This window comes from Dermacentor albipictus, chromosome 3 (genome assembly GCF_038994185.2).
Source record: "Dermacentor albipictus isolate Rhodes 1998 colony chromosome 3, USDA_Dalb.pri_finalv2, whole genome shotgun sequence".
Lineage (NCBI taxonomy): Eukaryota > Metazoa > Arthropoda > Arachnida > Ixodida > Ixodidae > Dermacentor > Dermacentor albipictus.
The window spans coordinates 124249349-124272992 of NC_091823.1; the positions used below are offsets into that span (position 1 = coordinate 124249349).

Consider the following 23644-nt stretch of genomic DNA (forward strand, 5'->3'; position numbering starts at 1 on the left):
TCACTCTAAAACAAGTACCCACATGCTACGCAGTCGGATTCAGAAATCCGGCAAACACAAGCGTTCAGAAGCGAAATCATCTGAGGAAAGGGATAAAAGATTTCATCCACGACGCTTGCATAAGGTGAATATAACTGAAGCATATCAATCTGTGGTACCGGTAGTTACAGCACAAATGTCAAAGGAGAACGATCTCTTTGAAGACTTTATTGCAGCATTTGGTGATAGTACAATAAAAAACATCTCTAGAACCACATATAGAGTCTACTTGGAGCATCGTAGACATGAGGAAAATTTTGATTTTGTGAAAATTTTTTGCGGTACAAGTCACATCCCCGATGCGTTTCGGCAGTCGTGTGATGGGCCTTACGTTGGGGCCTTCGTTCATCGACTAAAACGGCACCGATCTCTCAGAGCTCTTGAGCTTGACGCTGCGCAACACAGAGGGATAAGCAGGCAATGACTTGATAAGCATGATAAGGAGTGAGGAAAGGGTATGTGGGCCGTCATGTCTGATAATAGTTCGCCGCGAGTGAATATGACGCTAAAGAGAGATAAGGGCTTCTAATGGGGGGAGCGATTCTTATAAGGTTAAGAAGTACCGATAACGGCAGAGTCAAGTCCGATAAGTCCCGCTGGGGTCACTATGTGCTAAGTAGTGGGAAGTGAACGCTTTTGGTTTCTTGGTACGTAGTCGCCGTGAACTCATCAGTTCGCCTTATCGGCATTCCCGAGAGTTCCAACATTACCTATACGTGTTGCGCTTCGCGCAGAGTTTCGTGCTATTTGCGACGATTGACGAGTGCGCTCTGACGGAGCTTCAACAGCGTCTGTGCTGCGTTGTAAGGGCATGTCTCTACTGGGTGTGCCCGGGTGGCTGCTGTTTGCCGTCACATTGTGCGTTCTTCTATACCTGTGAGTAAGCTACGCGCTGTCCCCACTTCGCTTACATGCTATTGACAGGGTATTACATGCTATTGACAATATCCCGCACCATTACGAAGAGTGACATAAACGCTTAAAGAACCAGTTTCTTGAAATACAAGTAAACATTATTGCTATCTCAGCGAAATTTGTGTTTCAGTTTCGTGTACTCAAACTGCGTGGTAAGTGGGTAGTCTGTCGTAGCTATCACGACCTGTTAGCCGCTGTTGAGCTGTCAGGTGTATCGCAACAGCGACTCTAAATATAAACATTAATTGTTCGATACAAATTCATCTGGCTTGATATTCGATGCGTACTATTGTGTTAATAGGTTAAGCTTTCCAGCTCTTGTGTACGTTTGCTTGCATTTGCAAGTCCTGACACTAATTACATAACCTATGCAGATCGCACTGCAAGTTATAAGAATCCTGAATGTTCGTTACCTGTCGCAATATTCAGAAATCATCGGTAAATAAACTTACCAAAGAGGTAAAGAAATTACGTACATCGTTAATGTAAATTAGGAACGAATTCGGCCCCGATACTTGTAGCACTACTCGCTTGACGTGTGCTAATGGAGAACACTGTTCGTTTACTACTACGAATTGATAACGGTTAGTTAGAAAATGACAATTACATTGAATAGCACCAACAAAAAGTTATTGTCAATGTTGTGCTTGGCGCTCCCTCGGAACAAAGGACATTAACCTGCAGATATGCAGCGTTCACGGGTGCTGTTCACGCCTCATCGTTCATTAAAGGCAACTCATTCATAGACACCCGAGTCTTACGGACAAGCAATCATGTTCCAAATCTTCGGCTTCTCGAACGCCCAGAAATGACAGCTGTCTTCAAGACAACAACGTCACCCTCCGACTGCCCCGACGACCAGTCACCCGATTCTGACAGATTTATCGTCATGAAGAGGCCAATAATTCATGACAGGGTCATTGTCAAGAGCACCTGGAGAAAGGACGTCGACGGTGGGTTTATCGTTTGACACGTGGTTGCCACGTATTGTGCAACGTTAGCGACAGGAGGGCCGGCAAAACGGTGGGACGTTGGAAACAAGTGGGACGGTGGCGACAAGTGGCACGGTCGAGACAAGTGTGGATTCTGCAAAACGTGTGAGTACTGCAAAAAGGTGTGAGCTGGGGCTGAATGTGAACGGTTCGAGAAGCGCATTTGGACCGCTGTGCGAGAAAGGCTCGGACATGAAAAGACTCTAGCATGAAATGTGCTCCAAGAGTTGGAGCCGTATTTGTAAAAATCAACCCTGTACATTTGTACATAAACCTTTTTCTCATTCTCTTAAACATCACTCGGGACCTTTCAATATCCCGGCACCTGGCACGGAACCATCCATAGAACCTTCGTGGCCGCACGGACCCCCGGCTTCACAGCAGCGGCTACTCTACTCGACTGTGAACAATATGAACTTGGTTATCGTCGCGGTAGAATGGTCCGTCTTCTTACCGCGATGCTGTCTATGACTAAGATTTGGAAAAAAATATGTCAAATATGTTGACAAAAACAAATCTAATATTATGTGGGCCGATCTTGGTGATAGTCCAGACAGGGTCTACACTAAATGGTACATATTCTTGTGGTATCAGGGACCTGTAACGTGCACTCGTACTATCTTTGGCCCACGTGGGAACCAAAAAGGCTCCATGCACAAGGGTAAGAGCAGATGTTCTCGAAAAAAATGTTGTACATCTTTTTAAAAAGGTCTGTTAAAAAATTCACGGCGCCAACCGCGCAATTGCGCTAGTGCCACTGCTCGCGCTTTCGTCGTCTTCAACAGCTGGCTCCGTCATGCAAAAAAATTATCATCAGCAGCAAAAACTTGAGCTTTGTCGCCTTCTACAGCTTCGTCTTCTCCGTTGCCGCTCACCATTCCACCGTAGAATTTCACTTCTTACATCATAATGGGAAGGCCGCGTCCACGGGGGTGTGAGCCGTTGCTAATGTATGAGCCATTCATTGTCTTACGTGGTGGACGCACTTAATAGAAGAGGTGATACATGAATGTATGTGCGCACATATATATCGGCACGATGACCACATGCTAGGACAATAAATATGCTCGTACCTTTGTTCAATATTCTAGGTCACTCCTGTGTCGTGTGCTCAACAGCTTCGCTGGTCTTCCATCTTCACAGAGTGGAAGTGCTCTGCAAATTTTTGAAAATCCGATGCACGATGAATGGGGCAACCTGTATAGAAGGCATAGTTTTAAAAGCATAAATGCGCTCTTTGGTAATTGCGTGAGTCAGCTGGGCTCTTCTATTTGTATTTACTGCCTTTCTTTGCAGATATTCGGCGCGAAAAAGAAACTATTGGAAGGAACAGAACGTTAAGCATGAACCTCTGTCTGTGTTTGCGGCGCTCAAACGTTTGCTTCTTAAGGTAAGTACATGGCAATACTAACCCGTGCGTAAGTACTTGCATGTAGGAATACTTAACACTGCCGTTTACAGTTTAACGCAAAGGCACATTAGGTACACATTAAGAGGACAGGGGCGAGCGCTGGCATGGACAGAAAATGGCATGCATTTTTTGGGTCATCAGCAATGACCTTGTTACCTGTGCATTCTCTTGTCGATGCGTATCGTTAGTCATGTCAAAAACAAGGAAATGCAAAACAAAACAGGCTTATGGCTGTCCCTTTATTTTTACAGCACAGCATGATTGAGTTGGTTACACAGGGAGCAGTGCTGCGTCATTAACTTTCAAGACCCTTTGCCGTACAATAATAACGTTACTGTGCGATAATGGGTGATCATGGATAGAGAACGCGAAGTCGCGCAACTGGCTCTCGATTTGAGAAGCAGTAGTCAGAATAAAAATTAGTCCGTTTTCGTCTTGAGAAAATTTTCACCCCTAAAAGGACAAAATATACAGAGAAACGCACAAGGATAGTATTTTTGAGTCGCGCGTTGCCCAGCGAGCATGGGCGGACAGCATGTGTGAACATGTACTCAAATAAAAGTATCTGGGTATAAACGCGGATTTAAGCCCGCACAGCACCCGCGAAACTTAAATACCTTTTTTGTTGTTTAAGAGCCCCGCAATACTAGTGGCTCGTACCCAGTGACCCAAGTTTGCGTGAGAGAGTTTACACTGTGGCTTTACACTGTGTGACGTACGATTGTACGGTGACACTGCGTAATACTAGGAACGCCTTTGCGGGCTGCGTGACAGTGCCCACAGAAACAGTTCGTGTGTACTTGAGCATGTGTAGGTTCTTATTTATTTTCATTTTTTATCCTTCTCTCTCTCACCTATCGCATGCCCTTGCCCCTTCACCAGTACAGGGTAGCCAACTGGAGATAATCTCTGGTTAACCTTCCTGTCTTTCCTTTGCCTTTCTATCTCTCTCTCTCTCTCTCTTGCGTCAGAGAGAATCGTTGAAAAGCTACACATATCCAGTTACCCTGAACTAGTGAAGAAGAAGAAGAAACTTTAATAAAGAATAGTCCGGCAGTCCTTGCTGTTGTGGCCTCAGGTGACGGCTCGAAGTCCTTGGACTCGAGCGGCATCTTCGGCTTGCCGGACGGCCCAGAGCTTGTCTGCCAGCTCTGAACTTCTGATAGCCGCCTCCCAGCGGCGGCGACGCCTACGGAGAAGGTCCCCGGCGGCTCCCGCATCCGGGGCGGCGTCGGGAAGAAGCGAGCTCGAGCCTTCTCCCACCCTGGCAACGGCCGCGATTATGGACGCGTCGCTAACGGAGCTGGTCTGATTGCCGTTGTTGCCGGCACACTCCCAGAGCATGTGTCGCAGCGTTGCTCTCTGTCCGCATGTTTTACACGCGTCTGTTGAATATAAACGCGGATAGCAGTGGTGTAAGATAGCGGGGCTAGGGTAGGTGTGTGTTTGGAGCAAGCGTAACGTTACGGCCTCGTTCCTGTTCAATTTGTCGTGCGGTGGCGGGAATGTGCGTCTTTCGAGTCTGTAGTGTTGGGTGAGGTCTCTGAACGTGGTTAGGCGATCGCCCCACGCCCAGTGTGCTTCTTGTTGTGTTTCTGTTGTAGTGTCCCGATCCGGCAGATCCGATGCCCCGCTCTCGGGGGCGGAGGTGGCCACATAATCAGCGACGGCTCGGCGTGTGAGACCTCGAGCCGTGGCGTGGGCCGCCTCGTTGCCCGCGAGCGGAACATCGGTATGTGCCGGGGTCCAGAGGAGGAAGACCGTAGAATTTTGGCGTTGCGAGGGCGATGACGAGTCGCCGTCGTCAGAAATTTGGAGTATGCGGGCCGCTTCCCGCGAGACACGACCGCGCGCGAAGCCGCGGATTGCCGCCTGCGAGTCGCTGATCACGATCGCAGCGTTCGGCACCGAGACGAGTGCTAGGGCTATCGCGGCTTCTTCGGCCGCCTCCGTGTGTCCCGTGGTCACCGTGGCGCTCGCGAGGCACTTACCCGAGCGGTCTACAACCGCTATCGCGTGAGCGCTTCTCCCTCCTCCATATGGAGCCGCGTCTACGTATACCGCCTCGTTGCTGTTACCAAACTTCTTCTGTAGGTCGCTTGCTCGTTTGTTGCGTCTCCCGGTGTGGTGCGTAGGGTGCATGTTCTTGGGAAGCGGCGGGATGATCAGGCGGTCGCGAACAGAGGCGGGAACCGTCGTCTTCTCTCCATGTTGGGTGTGGTACGCGATGCTGAGCGACTCGAGGATGCATCGACCTGCCTTTGACCTCGATAATCGTTCGTATTGTGCAATGTCGTGCGCCTCGATTAACTCGTTAAGGGAGTTGTGAACTCCGAGCTCTAGAAACTTGTCGGTGCTCGCGTTGAGTGGAACGCCGACCGCCCTCTTGAAAGCCTTTCGGATCATGCATTCGAGTTTGTTTTTTTCGGACCCGATCCACCTCAGGTAGGGGGCAACATACGTTATGCGGCTTATCGCGTACGCCTGCACGAGACGGATCGCGCACTCTTCACGCATACCATTGCGTCTATTCGTGATGCGATGCAAGAGTCGGATCGTGTCATCTACCGAACGACGAAGTATTCGCACCGTCTCTCCGTTATGGCCGTTTGCTTGCAGGTGTAACCCTAGGATTCTAATTTTCTCTACGTGTGGTACGGGAGTACCATCTGCCAATGTGATGCGTATTTTGAAATAATCCCGTTCCTCTTCGAGCAAGGTTTTACGACCTCTCCTTGTGGGTTTATAGAGTAAGAGTTCGGACTTGGTAGCCGAGCACTCGAGGCCCGTTCCACGCAAGTAATTCTGAACCGCATCTACTCCTGCCTGTAGCGTTCGCTCGACGTGACCGTCACATCCTCCCCCGGGTGGTGCAGAAGCAGTCCATTGAAGAGGGGTACATACCTTTTGGCACATACCTTGTGGAACATATCTTGTGGCGCATACCTTGTGGCACATACCTTGTGGCATGCGCCCAGCTGCACATACTCAGTGACCCAAGTTGATGTAAAGAGGTTCACTGAAGACTGGCATATCCAGTTATATACACCTAGGGACCCAAATTGGAGCTAACGAGGTTTATTGAAGAGCTGCACATAAGGCACTCGCGTATGCCCAGTGACGCAAGATGGCGCGCAACGGGTTAACTGATGTTGAAGTGCACCACATACGCAGCGGCACACGCTCAGCTGCCCAAGTTGGCCTCCACGAGATTCATCGAAGAGCGGCACATATCTGGAGTCATAATTTGCCATAAAAAAGGGTTTTTTGACCAACAGCACATACCCTGTGCCACATATCCAATAGTTAGGGAAAATTGTGAGCGACATATATATCCTCAAACAGCCCCCTAAAAGGGAGTAAAGTACCCTCAAAATGCTACTCGCATGAAATGGTTGGTCTTCTGTCCCTCACTCGGCCATTGTTCAGTCGGACGGTATTAATGCGATTAGCATTCTCGGTATATTTCACGCGCTTTCCAGTATTGTTGTTTGTTTCGGTGTTTTAACCGCTTCCCCGCCAACTTAGGTCACTGGGTAGTCTATGGTTTAATGGATTGGGCACAGGGACTGTTGTGCTGAGGAAGCCGTGTTCGAGAGGAACCGTTAGACCAACTTCGATCACTGAGTGCGTGACGCAAAGTATGAGCTGCTCTTCAATAAATTTCATTGACGCTAACTTCGGTTACTGGGCATGTGTCGCCGGGTATGCGCCGTTCGTCGATGACAAACAAAATCCTTCACAATTTCTTCAGTACAGGGCAGAATTGAGCCCACGTCAAAAATATTCATACAATCTTGCCTGAAGATATATTTAGACAACCTTGTTTGAATACATATTCAGACACCCACCGCACACAGGCTTCGCGGCGTGCGCCGCTAGGTGGTGAATCGTGTTCGGAGGAATGTCAAGTCAAGCAATATGGATATCTAGGTGTGTCACGGATCTCCTCCGGAGAACACTCTGGCCGAAAGAATGGACTAGGCGACAGGTGTACCCACACAGATGCACATTTAATACAACCCACGCGACACGAACAGCAGCACACAAACCTAACAAAACTAACACACAAGATACAAAAACTATCAGTACACACGAACCGGTAACATTGCTACTAGCGTTCTATTGAGAGTGGTTGGCGTTCGTGCTCACGTCTGGTTCGGTGCGGATGTGGTGTGGTGTGAGTCCCGTAGCCGGCGTCGGAGTGGCGTTCGACGTTCGAGGGCCGGCGTCGCTGGAGGCGTCGTTCGTTGCGTCGTACACGCTCCCGGTCCAAGCACCCGTGGAGGTGTGGCCGATGATGTTGGCGTTGGGGCACCACCGGGAAGGGTGGCAACAGCGGTAGAGACACCCCTGGCTGTAGCAGGTGGTGGCGTCCTCCGTGGACTCCCCGGAACGGGCTCAGGAACGGCAGGAAGTCTGCGGTGCAAAGCCGTAGAACACGAGCACACCGGAGCAGTAGCCGGCGTCGCTCTCTTCCGGTCGAACCGTCCCTGATCCGCCGAGTCTCCGCTGCTTTGTTCTTCCCCCCCGTGTCTCGCCCTTCCTCGCCCTTTTATAGCCTTCTTGTTAGTCCACGTAATCCTTCTCTTCGTCTTCTCTTCTCCACGAATCATCGCTTTCCATCTCACCGGATACTTCTCCACCAATCATCTCTTGTCACCTCACTGAGAACTTCTTATTTATCTTGTTTCGTCTTCGGTTAATCCACGTCATTCTTAACGCTATCCTCGTCGTCTTCTTGAAACCTTTCTTCCTCTACCATTTTATTTTATCTTCCCTCTTATATGTGACAGGGTATATACATAGACGAAGCAAAAACCTACTCAAGCGTGCACAAAAATAAGCTAAATATTGTTACAAAGCTGAAAGCAATGGAAGAAGCAGGACACGAGCTTGGGTGGAAGACGACGACGTTAGGTACTTGCCTGCTCTGCCTGTTCTTTGTATATACCTCGTAAATAGATTTCCCTGTCTCTCTAATCCTTGTACCATATTATGAAAGAGAAGCGGAATGCAGCAACAATGAAACATACAACACTTTGGGGCTGCAATAAACAGGATATCATGCGAGGATTTTAGAAAAGTATAATATGGCTTGTGGTAGCGTTCGCAAATGCAATTCTGTGCTATAAATAAGAAATGTCGGGGTTGGAGTTTAACCAGAGGTTTGTGGGACTCCTGGCTTAAGAAGCCCATGGTAAAGCCACAAATCATGCAGCGCAATTTGCCATTGGTTTGGCTTCTTTAGAAGTAGGAGAAGCGTAGAGCAAGAGTAGTTTGGAAGAACGACTAAGGAACATGGATGAAAAGAAAACGTCGGATAAAGTGCACAAATAGTATGTACCTCGAAAGCGTGTACACGGAAGGAAGAGGACAGAAAAGTTGGCAACCAGGTACATCGTAATTGAAAGTGTGAATAGACAACCAGGAGCCATAAAAAAGTGAGAGAAGCAGATACAGCAGATTGGATGCAAAGAATGGAAACAAAACGCACCATGGAGATTTGCAAAAATAGCAAGAAAGAAATCAGGAGGGAAATATTGTACGATAACGCAAAGGGGTGTGCGTTGCTGTTTCAGGCCCGTGCTGGCTGCCTAAGGCCAAAAAAATTCGGAGGACCCTTAAGCTTCGCCTTTAAGAGTGGAAGCCGAAGAGTGCTTCTGACGCTTGCCGGCAACTGCAGCTTATGTAACCGCACTTTTTACCGGGAAACGCTGGCTGCGAATGCTATGCACGAAGGCGAGCTTTTCGGTAGGAGCGCGGCCTCTTGCGCGGGCCGCGATGCCGCGAAGGCGAGTGCCATCTGAAGGTGTTGTGAGAAAGCGGGCGCGTTAGACCATGGCTTCCGTGATTTACGCCCGCCGTTGCGCGCTAATCTCGACCGACGTGGCCCATCTATGAATGGTAGAAACACTGGAAAAGGGGTTTGTGGTTTGAGTTTCTGCGCGATAGAATTATGTTTTCTCGTATATTCAAATTGCAATCCGACTCTACCATGTCTGTAGGTTGTGCGTAAGTCGCTCTTTACGATTTTGCTGACGTATTTCACTTTGAGAAATTCACTTACTTCAGCAACTTCTTTGCGCTACATGGAGGATCTACGTGGTTCGGCATGCGTGGTTCGGAATAATTTTTCGTCGGAGTCCCGCGTGCAATCGCAAGTATGCGCCATAGGATGAGGCGTGTGCGTGTTGCAAAATAAAAAATAAGTAAGGTTGATCCCCCTTTCATAGGAATCGGTAGAACACGAAAGCTAAACAAGCCTTCACAGAAGCTGTTGCATGTATGCTACGTGAACTCACGGTTTGCTGCAGCAAAAGGCGCACGATTTGCGGGCCGGCGACCATGTTGCAGGTTCGCCTGGCGTGCGGCGTCCTGTTGGTGAGCGGCGTCCAGCTGCCGAGTAGCTTTCGCGACGGTACGAGCACGTCGGTCCGAATGCGTAGTGTCTTCAGCAGCCAGTAGAGTTGCGACGCGCTCAGTGGCAGAGTGACGAGGGACAGAGTTCGCAGCGTGCGCCGCGAACGCGCGAAGGCGTTCTGCTTCACGCTGGCGTGTCTCCCGCAGGACAAAAGCGAGATTCGTCTGTCGACGCCGTTGCCTTTCTGCGCCGTTTAGAGCGGTAGTTTGTTTAGTTGGTGCCACCGCAAGCGAAGCAGTAAGCGGCGTGTAAGCGCTGCTGACGCATGTTGAAGCTGCACTCCGTAGGTGACGAGGTGCCATAAGCTAATCCGACGCGAAGGACAAACGATGACCGCTATAACACAAAGCTATTGAAAACTTTTCTATTCCAATTCTGCAATCAGCCCTCCGCGATTGATCAAAAACTTTTCGGAACACCCCGATTTCGCGTGTCTTCCATGCGACGTCATGAAAACCGCGATAGCTCCCAATCTGACATGACGTGTACACACTCATTAGGCATGATGTGGCCAAAGAAAAGAAAAATATTTTCTGATTCGACGTTTTTTCACCATTAACCCTATCCTATTGGTCAAAAGGTTTCAGGCTGCACCCATTTCACCTTTTTGTCACTCTAAGTCACAAAACCGCAAGATCTCATTGCGTCAAACTCATGTGTATGCGTTAAAGATGCAATAGTATGCTAAACGAAACTCGATTTTTTTCTGAATAGCCGGAGACGACCCCATTCCGGAAGGGATAAAAGATGGCTGCCACCGATCGCTCAAGTACTGGCTGCTTACACCTACCGAAGAGCATGGGTTTATTTGCGTATAACAAAACTTTTTGCGTGACCGTTTACCGTTATTGAGCCCTTTCGGGACGTATACGACATCGCTCTTCCAACTCTTCTTTGGTGAGGATCCGTTCTAGCGCCATTTTTAACTGTCTGTTGCACGCCGCCGCGATTTTAGGCGAGCCACCGCAAGTGAAGTAAGGGAAAGCGGAGCAATCACAGACGCCGGCACCTCCCTCTTTATCCGGTTACCTGTTTTTCAGTGCGCTGGCTTGGCCCCATTGAACCACCTCCACTTGAACGTGCTCCTCACCTCTTGTCAGCCAATCTTAAAGGAAAACCCGCTCAATGTAGGCAATTTATTCATTTTCAAAAGAAACAAAAGTGACTTCCTATAAACGAGGAGAGCGTTTGACATGGCTGTTAAGGCAACGCTGCCGGTCACCGCCCAACGCTTGCATCGGCGTTAGGTAAATTTGATGCCAGGAATAGGAAAACCTTTTGGACTTGCACGTACTGTTACACTGACACATTACTTAATTTCCTAGAAATATTGCATAAGCTTTTGCCAAGCGGGAATGAAGTATTGGGTTGTTCCACAAAGTTGCATCCTCGCAAAAGCGCTGCCATGAGAAACCGGTACGCTGTCTAAATGAGCATTTATCCACGAATAATTATGTAGATATATTGCGCTGTACACACGAATTATATGCGCGCTCAAAAGTGTAAAGAGCGAGATACAGCTGTAGAAATGAACACTAAACACCCTGTTTTCCCGGTCACCGTCGTCTACTGCTGAATTTTTTAGCTGATTCAGCTCAATTCAATTCAATTTTATTGATGAGTAAATTAGTACAAAAACAGTTGTACACAGGAAGGATTCCAAAAGTAAAAACTGCAGGCGGGATCCCTTAAGATAGATGATGAAAATGATCAGGATCATCATCCTTTATTGGCATTACCTAAGGGGGGGGGGTGTTGTACGCAAAATATAACAAGTAGTAAATCGAAACAAATAACAGCACAAAGGCCACTATAGTAAAAATAAAAAGGAAGCGTACATAATTATGTAGCAATTTATGCATAGAACGAAACAAATGATAAACACACACATGCAAATATAGTGAAAGTAAGGAGGAAACGTACATGAAAATGTAGCAATTTCTACATCAAGATAACGCACCAGGTTCTCTTTAAATTTTACAGGATCACACTCAATGACAACAGAATTCGGAAGCTGATTCCAATCCTGAATCGCGGCAGGCAAGAAAGATTGGTTAAGAGCAATTTCAGACCCATATCTCTCACCAGCACTTCATGCAAAATACTAGAACACATCATTCTAAAACACATGACAGTATTTCTAGAACGTAACAGCATCCTATCGCCTCACCAGCATGGTTTTCGATATTGCTTATCAACCATCACTCAACTAACAGACGTAGTTCATGACCTCGCTCTTAGTATTAATAATCGTACTCAAATTGACATGATTTTACTTGACTTATCTAAAGCTTTTGATTGCGTGAGTCACACTAAGGTAATTGCAAAAGTGGAGCGTGCCATCGGGAAAGGAGAAGTTTCTGCTTGGATAACAGCTTTTCTAACAGACCGCTCACAATTTGTTATGTTTGACCACATGCCATCTGATGTCGTTCCTGTCACATCTGGAGTACCACAAGGCTCGGTACTCGGGCCGCTGTTATTTCTGATATTTATTAACGATATAACCGATAATATAGGGTGCAAAATCAAACTCTTCGCGGATGACTGCGTGATATATAAAGAAATTAACAGCCATAACGACCATCTCGATCTTTCTGATTCCCTTAACACGCTAGCCGAGTGGTGTTCCCAGTGGCAAATGTCTATAAACGTCAATAAATCAGTGGCAATGACAATAACAAGAAAAAAATCAACCCTCTCATTTCACCTATATCGTTAATGGCACGCCTCTTTCCATGGTTGAGCAACAGAAATATTTAGGAATAACGCTGACATCAAACCTCAATTGGGAAACACACATAACGAATATTACAACTACTGCACTACGAAAGCTATTTTATCTAAAAAGACGCCTAATGATCGCTCCAACGAGCATTAAGCTTCTGGCTTGCCAAACATTTGTGAGACCTATTTTAGAATACGCTAACACAATTTGGTTTCCTTGCACAGCAACTAACATAGCTAAACTTGAAGCTGTACAAAAAAAAGCCGCAAGGTTCATTCATAGCAAATATCGTTCTACTGACTCACCTTCACGTCTCTTAGTTTCCTCAGGCCTCAACACATCATCGACGAGAGCGAAACAAGGTCGATTAAAATTTCTGTTTCAAATGCTGCACCGTCAGTACAAAATTGATATCACCCGGTACATTTCATATTCGCAATCTAGAATAAGACGGCATCAACACGAACATACGCTAACCGAGTATTTCTTTTCTAATGACGCATTCAGGTACTCATTCTTTCCTCGAGTAATCAGAGAAAGGAATGAACTTAACTCATCATTAACAGCGACAAATTATTTATCCCTGTTCGTTTCACAACTGGAGCTCATCACAAGAGATTATTAACGATTTATCATGTTTGTTCCCTGTTCTCTTGATGTTAAACTAACAGTGCTTAGAAAAAAAATGTATACACTTGTTTGTTTCCAAATACTTCACGTTTTTGCTTTGACTATGATATGCCCCGGTTGTTCATTTTATTCTGCTTTTTTTAGTGTTCTGTTGTATAGCTTATCTACCTTATCTTTTGTATATTGTTTTATATTGTTGCTTTTTCATTCTTTGTGTAACTCGCACATGTATTTATGTCGGGAAAAGAAAGTGTTCATGCCCGTCTGCTAGGCTCTCGGCTGAGAGCGGCAGTACTGTAAAATAAATAAATAAATATTAAATAAATGTAAACGTTGGATGTTCATGGAGTTGAATAGACGGGATGAAGTGCATGCAGGTCGAAATAGACGCGAACCGTTCAGGTTAGGAAACTTGTAGTATAATTTGTGGATTAGGCATAAGCGAGAGAGTTTACTTCTAAGCGCTAGTAGGCTGATACCGAGAGATGACTTAATATTACTAATGCTGTGGAGAAAATCATGATCTGAACTAATAAAACGTGCTGCGCTATTGTGGATGGATTCTATGGCATTCATTAAGTAAGTCTGATGAAGGGACCAAATTCCGGGGGCGTACTCCAGTTTGTTACGTATGAAAGGCTCGTATACTAGTTTACGAATCGATGATAAAGACAAGGAAAGCGATCTTGAAAACCAGTGTTTATGACGCGTGAACAGCTAGTTGGGTGAAGTGCTTATCCCATGTTAGTTTGCTGCTGATTAGGATTTTTAAGTACTTGTATGATTCAACTTTAGATATTATTGATGACTTTAGTCTATAAGGATAGGTAATATTGGAACTCTTACGTGAGCTATGCATAAACTTGCAATCTTAAGCTCGACCACCCAATCAGAACACCAGTTTTCGATTATTATATGTAAGTCCTTTTGTAGGGTTGCCTGGTCACCGGGGGAGGAAATGCGACGGTATAACACACAATCGTCAGCGAAGAGATGAATGGATGATGAGATGCCAGAGGGGAGATCATTGATGCAAATGAGGAAAAGCAGTTGCCCGAGGACAGAACCTTGAGGCACACTTGAGATCGCTTGGAGAGCGGCTGAATGGCAGCTCCCGATGACGGTGCACTGAAAGCGGTTCACGAGGCAACAATTAATCCATGATAATGTCAGGGAATCAATGTTGAGGTATGCAAGCTTAAACAGGAGACATCGGTGTGGGACGCGGTCGAAGGCTTTTGAAAAACGTAAAGATATGACATCGATTTGAGATAATGATTCTAAATTGAAATGAAGGTCTGTTCTGAATTTAAGAAGTTGCCTTTCACGTGAAAGACCAGGGAGGAAACCGTGCTGCTTTGGAAAGGAAAAGAAAGTTATATTGAAGGTGGTTCGCGACTTGGCAGTATATAATGTGTTCCCTGAGCTTACAAGCAATGTAAGTTAATGAAATGGGGCGATAGTTGGATAGATCCGAATGATTTCCTGACTTGAATACTGAGATAACCCTGCTTAGTTTCGTATCATCCGGGAACGAGCTACAAGCTAAGGACTGAGTGGATATGATTTAAAAGACAAGGCTAGAAATTGTTTTAGGGGACTTGAGTACCTTTGCAGATGATGAGAGCAGATGATATAGATATCGTAAAGCAAAATCGATGTTTATTTATTTATTTTATTTATTTACAAATACTAAGGTCTCTATTTCGAGACATAGCAGGAGTGGGAGCACATTTTAGTACATACAAAAAACAATGACAGTAGAAAAGAATAAATCAACAGGTGATATATGATTAAAGGCCATACAGCAGGAGTGGGTACGGATTTTAGTGTATGCAGAAGAAATGACACTATAAAAGAACGAATCGACAGATGCTATAATGAGAACATTGCTTAACAAACTATTCAAACGATAAAGCGCAAAGCGAACCATCCGAACTTTTCCATATTTCAGTTGAAAGCGGAAATAAAGAGAATTTTAAATAGCCAATATGTGGCCTAAAAGGAACGATGTATAGCGCATCGCTTTGCCTGGTTCAACGTGCTCTCGAAGAAGGGTCACAGGCTCCCGAGAGCGAGTGCGAGGTGCACGTGGCGTCACGGCCATGCCCTCTCCCGTCACGCAACACCTTGCGCGCTAGCGCGGCAGCAGCTGTACCCGCTGTACGAACTACTGCTGGAGAATCGAATCGTAGAGTTACGCGCATGGCTGCAACCACGCAACGTTGGGCTCAGCAGGCCGCTGTGCAAAGAGCAGCGCAAGCCGCAGCTCGGCATCGCCGCCGAGATGGCAGTTCAGATATTTCTCGTGAAAACCAGGCGTAGAGATTTCACCGCGAAGACCATCTAGTGCGTGCGGCCGAAAATGGAGCCCTTACGAAGCCTCTCCAATGCTTACGCTGTGGGTGCGATGCGTGCGACTGTACTGCAATGGGCGTGCTGTGACTTTGTTGTGGTATCTGCATCTCTTTTACCCTCCGTGTACTTTCCTATGTTGAGCAGCGTGCACATATTGAAAGCCTGTTTCAATTTTATGGTGTTCATTGCAGCCTCCCCACATTGTGGACGTGGAGCGGTATAAGAAGATGGGCAGACTCTTTGGGTGCGTGCGTGCATGCGAGGCTAGATTGTAGCTGGAATTAGTGTGTGGCAAAATTTAATACACAAAAGGAACGAAGAAGTGTTTTTCTTTTACTATTTTGAAAGTTTATATATTTCTACTCTGTGCAGGATTTTTGAAGGCGGCGAACCAATTCTCATGGTGGCAGAACCGGATTTGATCAAGTTGGTTCTTGTGAAAGATTTTCCGATTTTACCGGACAGGGCGGTGAGGCTATTATTCATTCCACGAGCACATACTGTTGAAGGCGTGCCTATCACATCAAGCCGTACGCAGGACCGTTCATACCACAGTTACAGTTCTGTGCCTATCATTTAAACAGAGAAAAGAGGGGGAATGCGGGAGCTGGAAATTCAAGACGATGAGCAAAACGTGAACGAGGTTAATGCAAGAGCCAACATTTCGACAAGTGGATTTGTCTTCTTCAAGGCCTTGAAGAAGACAAGTCCACTTGTCGAAACGTTGGCTCCTGCATTCACCTTGTTCACGTTTTGCTCATCCTTGGAGAAGACAAGCCCACTTGTCGAAATGTTGGCTCCTGCATTCACCTTGTTCACGTTTTGCTCATTATAATTTCAACAGTAATTTATGTAAAAAATCACATGTGCAGTCAAACAGTTCAGAAAAAAGATTGCGACTCCAGAGAGTTATTTGTGAAATGCCAGCAAAGGCCGCCACATGATTCCACATAAGAAAATTATGCTACAGTGATACACCACCGCCTACTGGACGCAGTTGTGCTCCAGCGACGCGCACCACTCATGCGGTCTTTTGTCATTCGCTGCCGTTATCGCTGCTTTACCACGCTCTGATTAACGAGTCTAAATAGATAGTTAACAATGCGCGAATGTATTTTAATTTCAGCATGGCCTCGTAGGCGAGTGCTAACTACTACAATAGTCACTCTTGTATAACTTGAGGCAAACTAGCGAATAAAAAAGGCGAAGGGCTGAAGAGAAGGAGAAATACTAGAGCTATGATGCGTGGTGGATATCACCATCATTATCATCATCATCATCATCATCATCATCATCATCATCATCATCAGCCTGGTTACGCCCACTGCAGGGCAAAGGCCTCTCCAATATTTCTCCAACAACCCCGCTCATGTACTAATTGTGGCCATGCCGTCCCTGCAAACTTCTTAATCTCATCCGCCCACTTAACTTTCTGCCGTCCCCTGCTACGCTTCCCTTCTCTTGGAATCCAGTCCGTAACCCTTAATGACCATCGATTATCTTCCCTCCTCATTACATGTCCTGCCCATGCCCATTTCTTTTTCTTGATTTCAACTAAGATGTCATTACCTCGCGTTTTTTCCCTCACCCAATCTGCTCTTTTCTTATCCCTTAACGTTACACCTATCATTCTTCTTTCCATAGCTCGTTGCGTCGTCCTCAATTTGAGTAGAACACTTTTCGTAAGCCTCCAGGTTTCTGCCCCGTAGGTGAGTACTGGTAAGACACAGCTATTATACACTTTTCTCTTGAGGGATAATGGCAACCTGCTGTTCATGATCTGAGAATGCCTGCCAAACGCACCCCAGCCCATTCTTATTCTTCTGATTATTTCTGTCTCATGATCCGGATCCGCAGTCACTACCTGCCCTAAGTAGATGTATTCCCTTACGACTTCCAGTGCCTCGCTGCCTATTGTAAACTGCTGTTCTCTTCCCAGACTGTTAAACATTACTTTAGTTTTCTGCAGATTAATTTTTAGACCCATTCTTCTGCTTTGCCTCTCCAGGTCAGTGAGCATGCATTGCAGTTGGTCCCCTGAGTTACTAAGCAAGGCAATATCATCAGCGAATCGCAAGTTACTAAGGTATTCTCCATTAACTTTTATCCCCATTTCTTCCCAATCCAGGTCTCTGAATACCTCCTGTAAACACGCTGTGAATAGCATTGGAGAGATCGTATCTCCCTGCCTGACGCCTTTCTTTATTGGGATTTTGTTGCTTTCTTTATGGAGGACTATGGTGGCTGTGGAGCCGCTATAGATATTTTTCAGTATTTTTACATATGGCTCGTCTACACCCTGATTCCGTAATGCCTCCATGACTGCTGAGGTTTCGACAGAATCAAATGCTTTCTCGTAATCAATGAAAGCTATATATAAGGGTTGGTTATATTCCGCACATTTCTCTATCACCTGATTGATAGTGTGAATATGATCTATTGTTGAGTAGCCTTTACGGAATCCAGCCTGGTCCTTTGCTTGACAGAAGTCTAAGGTGTTCCTGATTCTATTTGCGATTACCTTAGTAAATAATTTGTAGGCAACGGACAGTAAGCTGATTGGTCTATAATTTTTCAAGTCTTTGGCGTCCCCTTTCTTATGGATTAGGATTATGTTAGCATTTTTCCAAGATTCCGGTACGCTCGACGTTATGAGGCATTGCGTATACAGGGTGGCCAGTTTCTCTAGAACAATCTGCCCACCATCCTTCCAACAAATCTGCTGTTACCTGATCCTCCCCAGCTGCCTTCCCCCTTTGCATATCTCCCAAGGCTTTCTTTACTTCTTCCGGCGTTACCTGTGGGATTTCGAATTCCTCTAGACTATTTTCTCTTCTATTATCGTCGTGGGTGGCACTGGTACTGTACAAATCTCTATAGAACTCCTCAGCCACTTGTACTATCTCATCCATATTAGTAATGATATTGCCGGCTTTGTCTCTTAACGCATACATCTGATTCTTGCCAATTCCTAGTTTCTTCTTCACTGTTTTTAGGCTTCCTCCGTTCCTGAGAGCATGTTCAATTCTATCCATATTATACTTCCTTATGTCAGCTGTCTTACGCTTGTTGATTAACTTCGAAAGTTCTGCCAGTTCTATTCTAGCTGTAGGGTTAGAGGCTTTCATACATTGGCGTTTCTTGATCAGATCTTTCGTCTCCTGCAATAGTTTACTGGTATCCTGCCTAACGGAGTTACCACCGACTTCCACTGCACACTCCTTAATGATGTCCACAAGATTATCGTTCATTGCTTCAACACTAAGGTCCTCTTCCTGAGTTAAAGCCGAATACCTGTTCTGAAGCTGGATCTGGAAATGCTCTATTTTTCCCTCTTACCGCTAACTCATTGATCGGCTTCTTATGTACCAGTTTCTTCCGTTCCCTTCTCAGGTCTAGGCTAATTCGAGTTCTTACCATCCTGTGGTCACTGCAGCGCACCTTGCCGAGTACGTCAACATCTTTTATGATGCCAGGGTTAGCGCAGAGTATGAAGTCTATTTCATTTCTAGTCTCGCCGTTCGGGCCCCTCCACGTCCACTTTCGGCTATCCCGTTTGCGGAAGAAGGTATTCATTATCCTCATATTATGCTGTTCCGCAAACTCTACCAATAACTCCCCCCTGATATTCCTAGTGCCTATGCCATATTCCCCCACTGCCTTGTCTCCAGCCTGCTTTTTGCCTACCTTGGCATTCAAGTCACCCATTAGTATAGTGTATTTAGTTTTCGCTCTACCCATCGCCGATTCCACGTCTTCATAGAAGCTTTCGACTTCCTGGTCATCATGACTGGATGTAGGGGCGTAGACCTGTACAATCTTCATTTTGTACCTCTTATTAAGTTTCACAACAAGACCTGCCACCCTCTCGTTAATGCTATAGAATTCCTGTATGTTACCAGCTATATTCTTATTAATCAGGAATCCTACGCCTAGTTCCCTTCTCTCTTCTAAGCCCCGGTAGCACAGGACGTGCCCGCTTTTTAGCACTGTATATGCTTCTTTCGGCCTCCTAACTTCGCTGAGCCCTATTATATCCCATTTACTGCCCTCTAATTCCTCCAATAGCACTGCTGGACTCGCATCACTAGATAACGTTCTAGCGTTAAACGTTGCCAGGTTCATATTCCAATGGCGGCCTGTCCGGAGCCAGTGATTCTTAGCACCCTCTGCAGCGTCGCAGGTCTGACCGCCGCCGTGGTCAGTTGCTTTGCAGCTGCTGGGGACTGAGGGCCGGGGTTTGATTGTGTTGTTCATATAGGAGGTTGTGGCCAAGTACTGCACCAGCGTGGCCAATCCTGCTCTGGTGAGGGAGTGCGTTACCCGTTCTGATCACCGGGATCACCGGATCACCGGATCAGGCCTGTTTATGCAATTTTATCAACACGCGGATTTTTTTTTAATCCGGTGGAAAATTGCCGGCACCGGGATTCGAACCACGGACCTCTTGCACGCGAGGCGGGTGTTCTGCCTCTACGCCACCGCTGCAACTGATGTAAACTATATCGTGGTGGATAAGCCGGGCATAAACCAGAGTTTATGAAAGGGAGCGTGAACTGGCAATTTTTGCAAACCTAAATGTGTTGATTATGAAAAATTGTACATGGAAAGCATGTTTATTTTATTTCTTAGAACAGAACATGTCAGTTATTGCAGAATAATATGGAAACTAAATTTTTGTGTTCTGCATTTCAAGTCTCTACAACATCGATGACTCGGTGGTCACATTTTCAAAACGTTGCGCGAATAAAGAATGCTTTTGTTAAGAACAATCTAAAAATCTTTCCAAATTAGGTGCTTTGTTTGTGCAAAATACCTTGCAGTCGCGTTTCATTGACAAAAAGAAGAACAACTTAAACTTGAGCCGACATTATGACAGCCCAGAACATAATGGGAAAGAGGTGTTGGAAGTTCAATGTTGGCGTAGTCGCATTCTTGAGTCTTTCTTTTGGTTTTTCTAGGGGATGAAGCATCCGTACAAGGTAAGGCTGACTTTTATTTTAGAATTGCGATCTAGAAAGGTAGCTCGACTCTACATTACCTTGGTAGTCCTTTAGGAGAAGGCGCAGGCACCAAGTGACATGCAAGGTAAGGGGAACCGAAACAATATAGAAGTTCACAGGAATATGGAGGCTCGAAGTAACAGTGGCCGAACATGTGATGCCGAAGGAGCCAATGTTGTGACAAGGGGACTTGCCATGGTAGCTATGTTATTGACGTTCAGCTCGAGATAACGTCGCCGTAGGTTCTGACTAACCCCAAATCAATGCGTTGATGTCGTAAATGTGAGATGATCATGGGGCTGGCATGCCCCTTAATGTCGTCTCAGATTTTAATACAAAATGTTTATACTTTTGGATGCTCCAGACAACCTCGCTACTGAGCCTCATCTTCATGGGCGCTAAAGATAGGCACCAGAGCTCATATTCATTTTTCCATTTATGCTTGTCAGCATGACACCAAGCAATTCATCACAGGTGTAACAGGCATAACAGGGGTATGAGATTTGTGCTAAAATGAAAGGGGCATCTCAGTTTTTTTTTTGTGGTAGAAGAAGTGCGAAAGTCAGCTTCGGTGTGAATCCTTTCAAATCGTCTTGTATTTTATGTGAAACCTTTGTATGCTCTGCTTATTTCCCTTTGCTTGCTTTGTCTGCACATTTTTTGTGCCAGCATAGTTCAGCATTTTTTCGTATTTCTATCCATGTTCTACTCATACCCCACTCTAATGTCTCGAAGGTGCTCTGGGTATTATTGTGCTTGATTCGTATATATAGGTAAATAAATGATGCAATTCAATCTGGAGAACATTTCCCGTCCACACCCGCTAAGCATTTTTATGTTGATGGAGACGTGCTAAAATTACGCTTCTTATGGTAGGTTCGCAAAATTTTATTGCGTAAACATATCTTGGCCACCGTTGTCTTGTAAAGTTATGGCGTGGTTGTCGTTGCTCGGACGTGAGCAACATACAAGAACGGACACGTCAAGCGGGACAAAGGTAGCCCTTTGTCAGCTTCTTCATGTGTGCTGTCTAAGTGAGCTGATAAGTAGGTAGCCCAATGTTAGACGTTGGGCGTCATTCAGAATCGTGTATAGCATCAAGGAATAAGAAACCTTATGGTGGCGCCAGTGACAGCTGGCCACTAGAGCTTCGGCCTTGGATGTTTTCTGACAGGCAGCAAACGTTAGGTTTATAGAATTTGGTAGCTTCACGAGTCCAACACACAAGGCCCAGTCACCGATTGATAGCGAATAATGAAAGAGGAATTTTATATTCACACCCCGACGCTTGTACAGTTAAGTTCTTACAGTCGTCCATACCAATGACCATAACTTCAGCAGATTTGATCGTCAGCTGAATTACCGCTATCGAGAACGCCAATGGTAGCTGGAACGTTCCTACCAAAGAAATGCCCTTCAAACAGTTAACATCATAGAACAAACCATGCCGACATGGTTACGTACGCATGCAGAGGTTATTTGAACAAACTGATTGGTCTCGATTAGTTATTTTCACAATCGGTGAGTTCAATATGCATAAAATCAGCAGTTACCTGAGACGTACATATCACTTTCAGCCATTTCAGTTTTTTGAGCCTCTACTGGATAACACGATTGTTGTAGCCCCGTCGGAAACGTGGCGAAGAATTCGGCCAAGTGTGAGCCCCGCCTTCACAACGGGAAAACTGCGCAAGGTTAGGCCCTCTTTCCTTCCCTTCTGATGCCATCTTGCCGTTCTGTGGACAGTAAATGAGCAATAGTTGGCACTTGTTGAATCTCTGGTAAGTCTATCGTGCTGGCAAACATTTGTTTTGGAGGTTACGCTTCACTTTTCTGAAGTGCGCTGCGGCCGTGCACTTTATATAGCTGATGGAAAATTATAGAGGGCTAAAAAATCTGCACATTTTTTTTCTTTTTGCGACTGTTGGTCCCATATAAGAGTTTTTTCACACTACATTCATGTAAACGAATGCGTCCATTAAGGATGGTCGTTTATTTCCCGTGCTGCCATGCTGATGTGCGGCCTTACTATTTTAGATCAAAATATTCTACAAAGCACGTTCTCTCTTGTTCGGTTATTCATAACTGTAGTTATAAAAATTCAGTGTAGCGCATTATTACTACAGTGACTACTTTTTAAAGTGAAGCCTATGAGTGAACAATGTAAGTGGGAGGTAGTGGCAGCAGTTTCAACAAACATCAGCGCCTAACAGAAGCCTTGAATGTAATTTGAACCAGCGTGGAGGTACGAGGACAGGAACCCGAAAAGAACCACGACAGCATGAGCGTTGACAGATAGCTATCGTCCAGCAGTGGTTGTCTTGTTGATCCTCTCCTCGTCCCTTGGCGCAGTGGTAAGTTATATACGAGATGAACCAACTCACAGAAATAAAGTTCCTCCTACTACGAAAGGCTTCACCCTCGAGGGATAAAAACAGGATACCTCTGTAAGATCTCTTTTTGTTCAAAGTTCAAGTAGGATGTCAGCCCAACCTTTAAGTGGGACGCAGACACAGTGGTTTGTAGATCTTGGTACGTAAGTTATTCTATTATTTTCAGATGACTGACTTGATTCAACAGTGCGCGAAGAAAGCAGCGGTTCATCTTACGACAGCTGCAGATGCTCAAAAGGATGTGGAGATGAAACAGTACGCACATGTTTTCTTCTTTACAATCGAAGTTTATTCAATTCATATTTTACATCACGTTGCTTAACTATAATACTGACCTTTTGTATATGCACAGTACTAAAAACCTAGTTTTTATTTAAGGAGTTTCACAAGAATATCTAGACTTGCAGCGAGCAGCAGTTCTCGGAGAACAAGGGATGACTCAGGCTCTAGCCAACGTTTCAACGAGGAGAAATGCCTTCGTCGAAGGTACAACTGCTGTCCGGACGGCGTGTATATAGAGAGGGAATGGGTGAAATGGCGGGGAGAGGTGGTGCTGTAGATTTTGGAGAATAGTGTCCGATGATTACTAATACTCCTAAATGAGAAACTTGAGGGCAGCTGTCTATGGGCTTTCATTTGGCGATGTGTTGATGCAAACAATTTCAGTCCGAAATCAACAGCACACCGACTGACAGTGGGCTAGTGCCGTCGGCGCCATCGCAGAAGGTCGGGCAGTATAGGAATGCTGGCA

General features: G+C 45.7%; 1 protein-coding gene across 1 annotated transcript; it reads left to right on the forward strand.

The window, feature by feature from the left end:
- Positions 1-850: 850 nt before the first annotated feature.
- On the forward strand, positions 851-23215 carry LOC139057750 (cytochrome P450 3A7-like). Its single transcript, XM_070536502.1, has 7 exons — positions 851-915; positions 3243-3336; positions 15689-15741; positions 15870-15966; positions 20459-20479; positions 22078-22194; positions 23060-23215. The coding sequence occupies exons 1-7, from the start codon at positions 851-853 to the stop codon at positions 23213-23215; spliced, it is 603 nt and encodes a 200-aa protein (XP_070392603.1).
- The last annotated feature ends 429 nt before the right edge of the window (positions 23216-23644 follow it).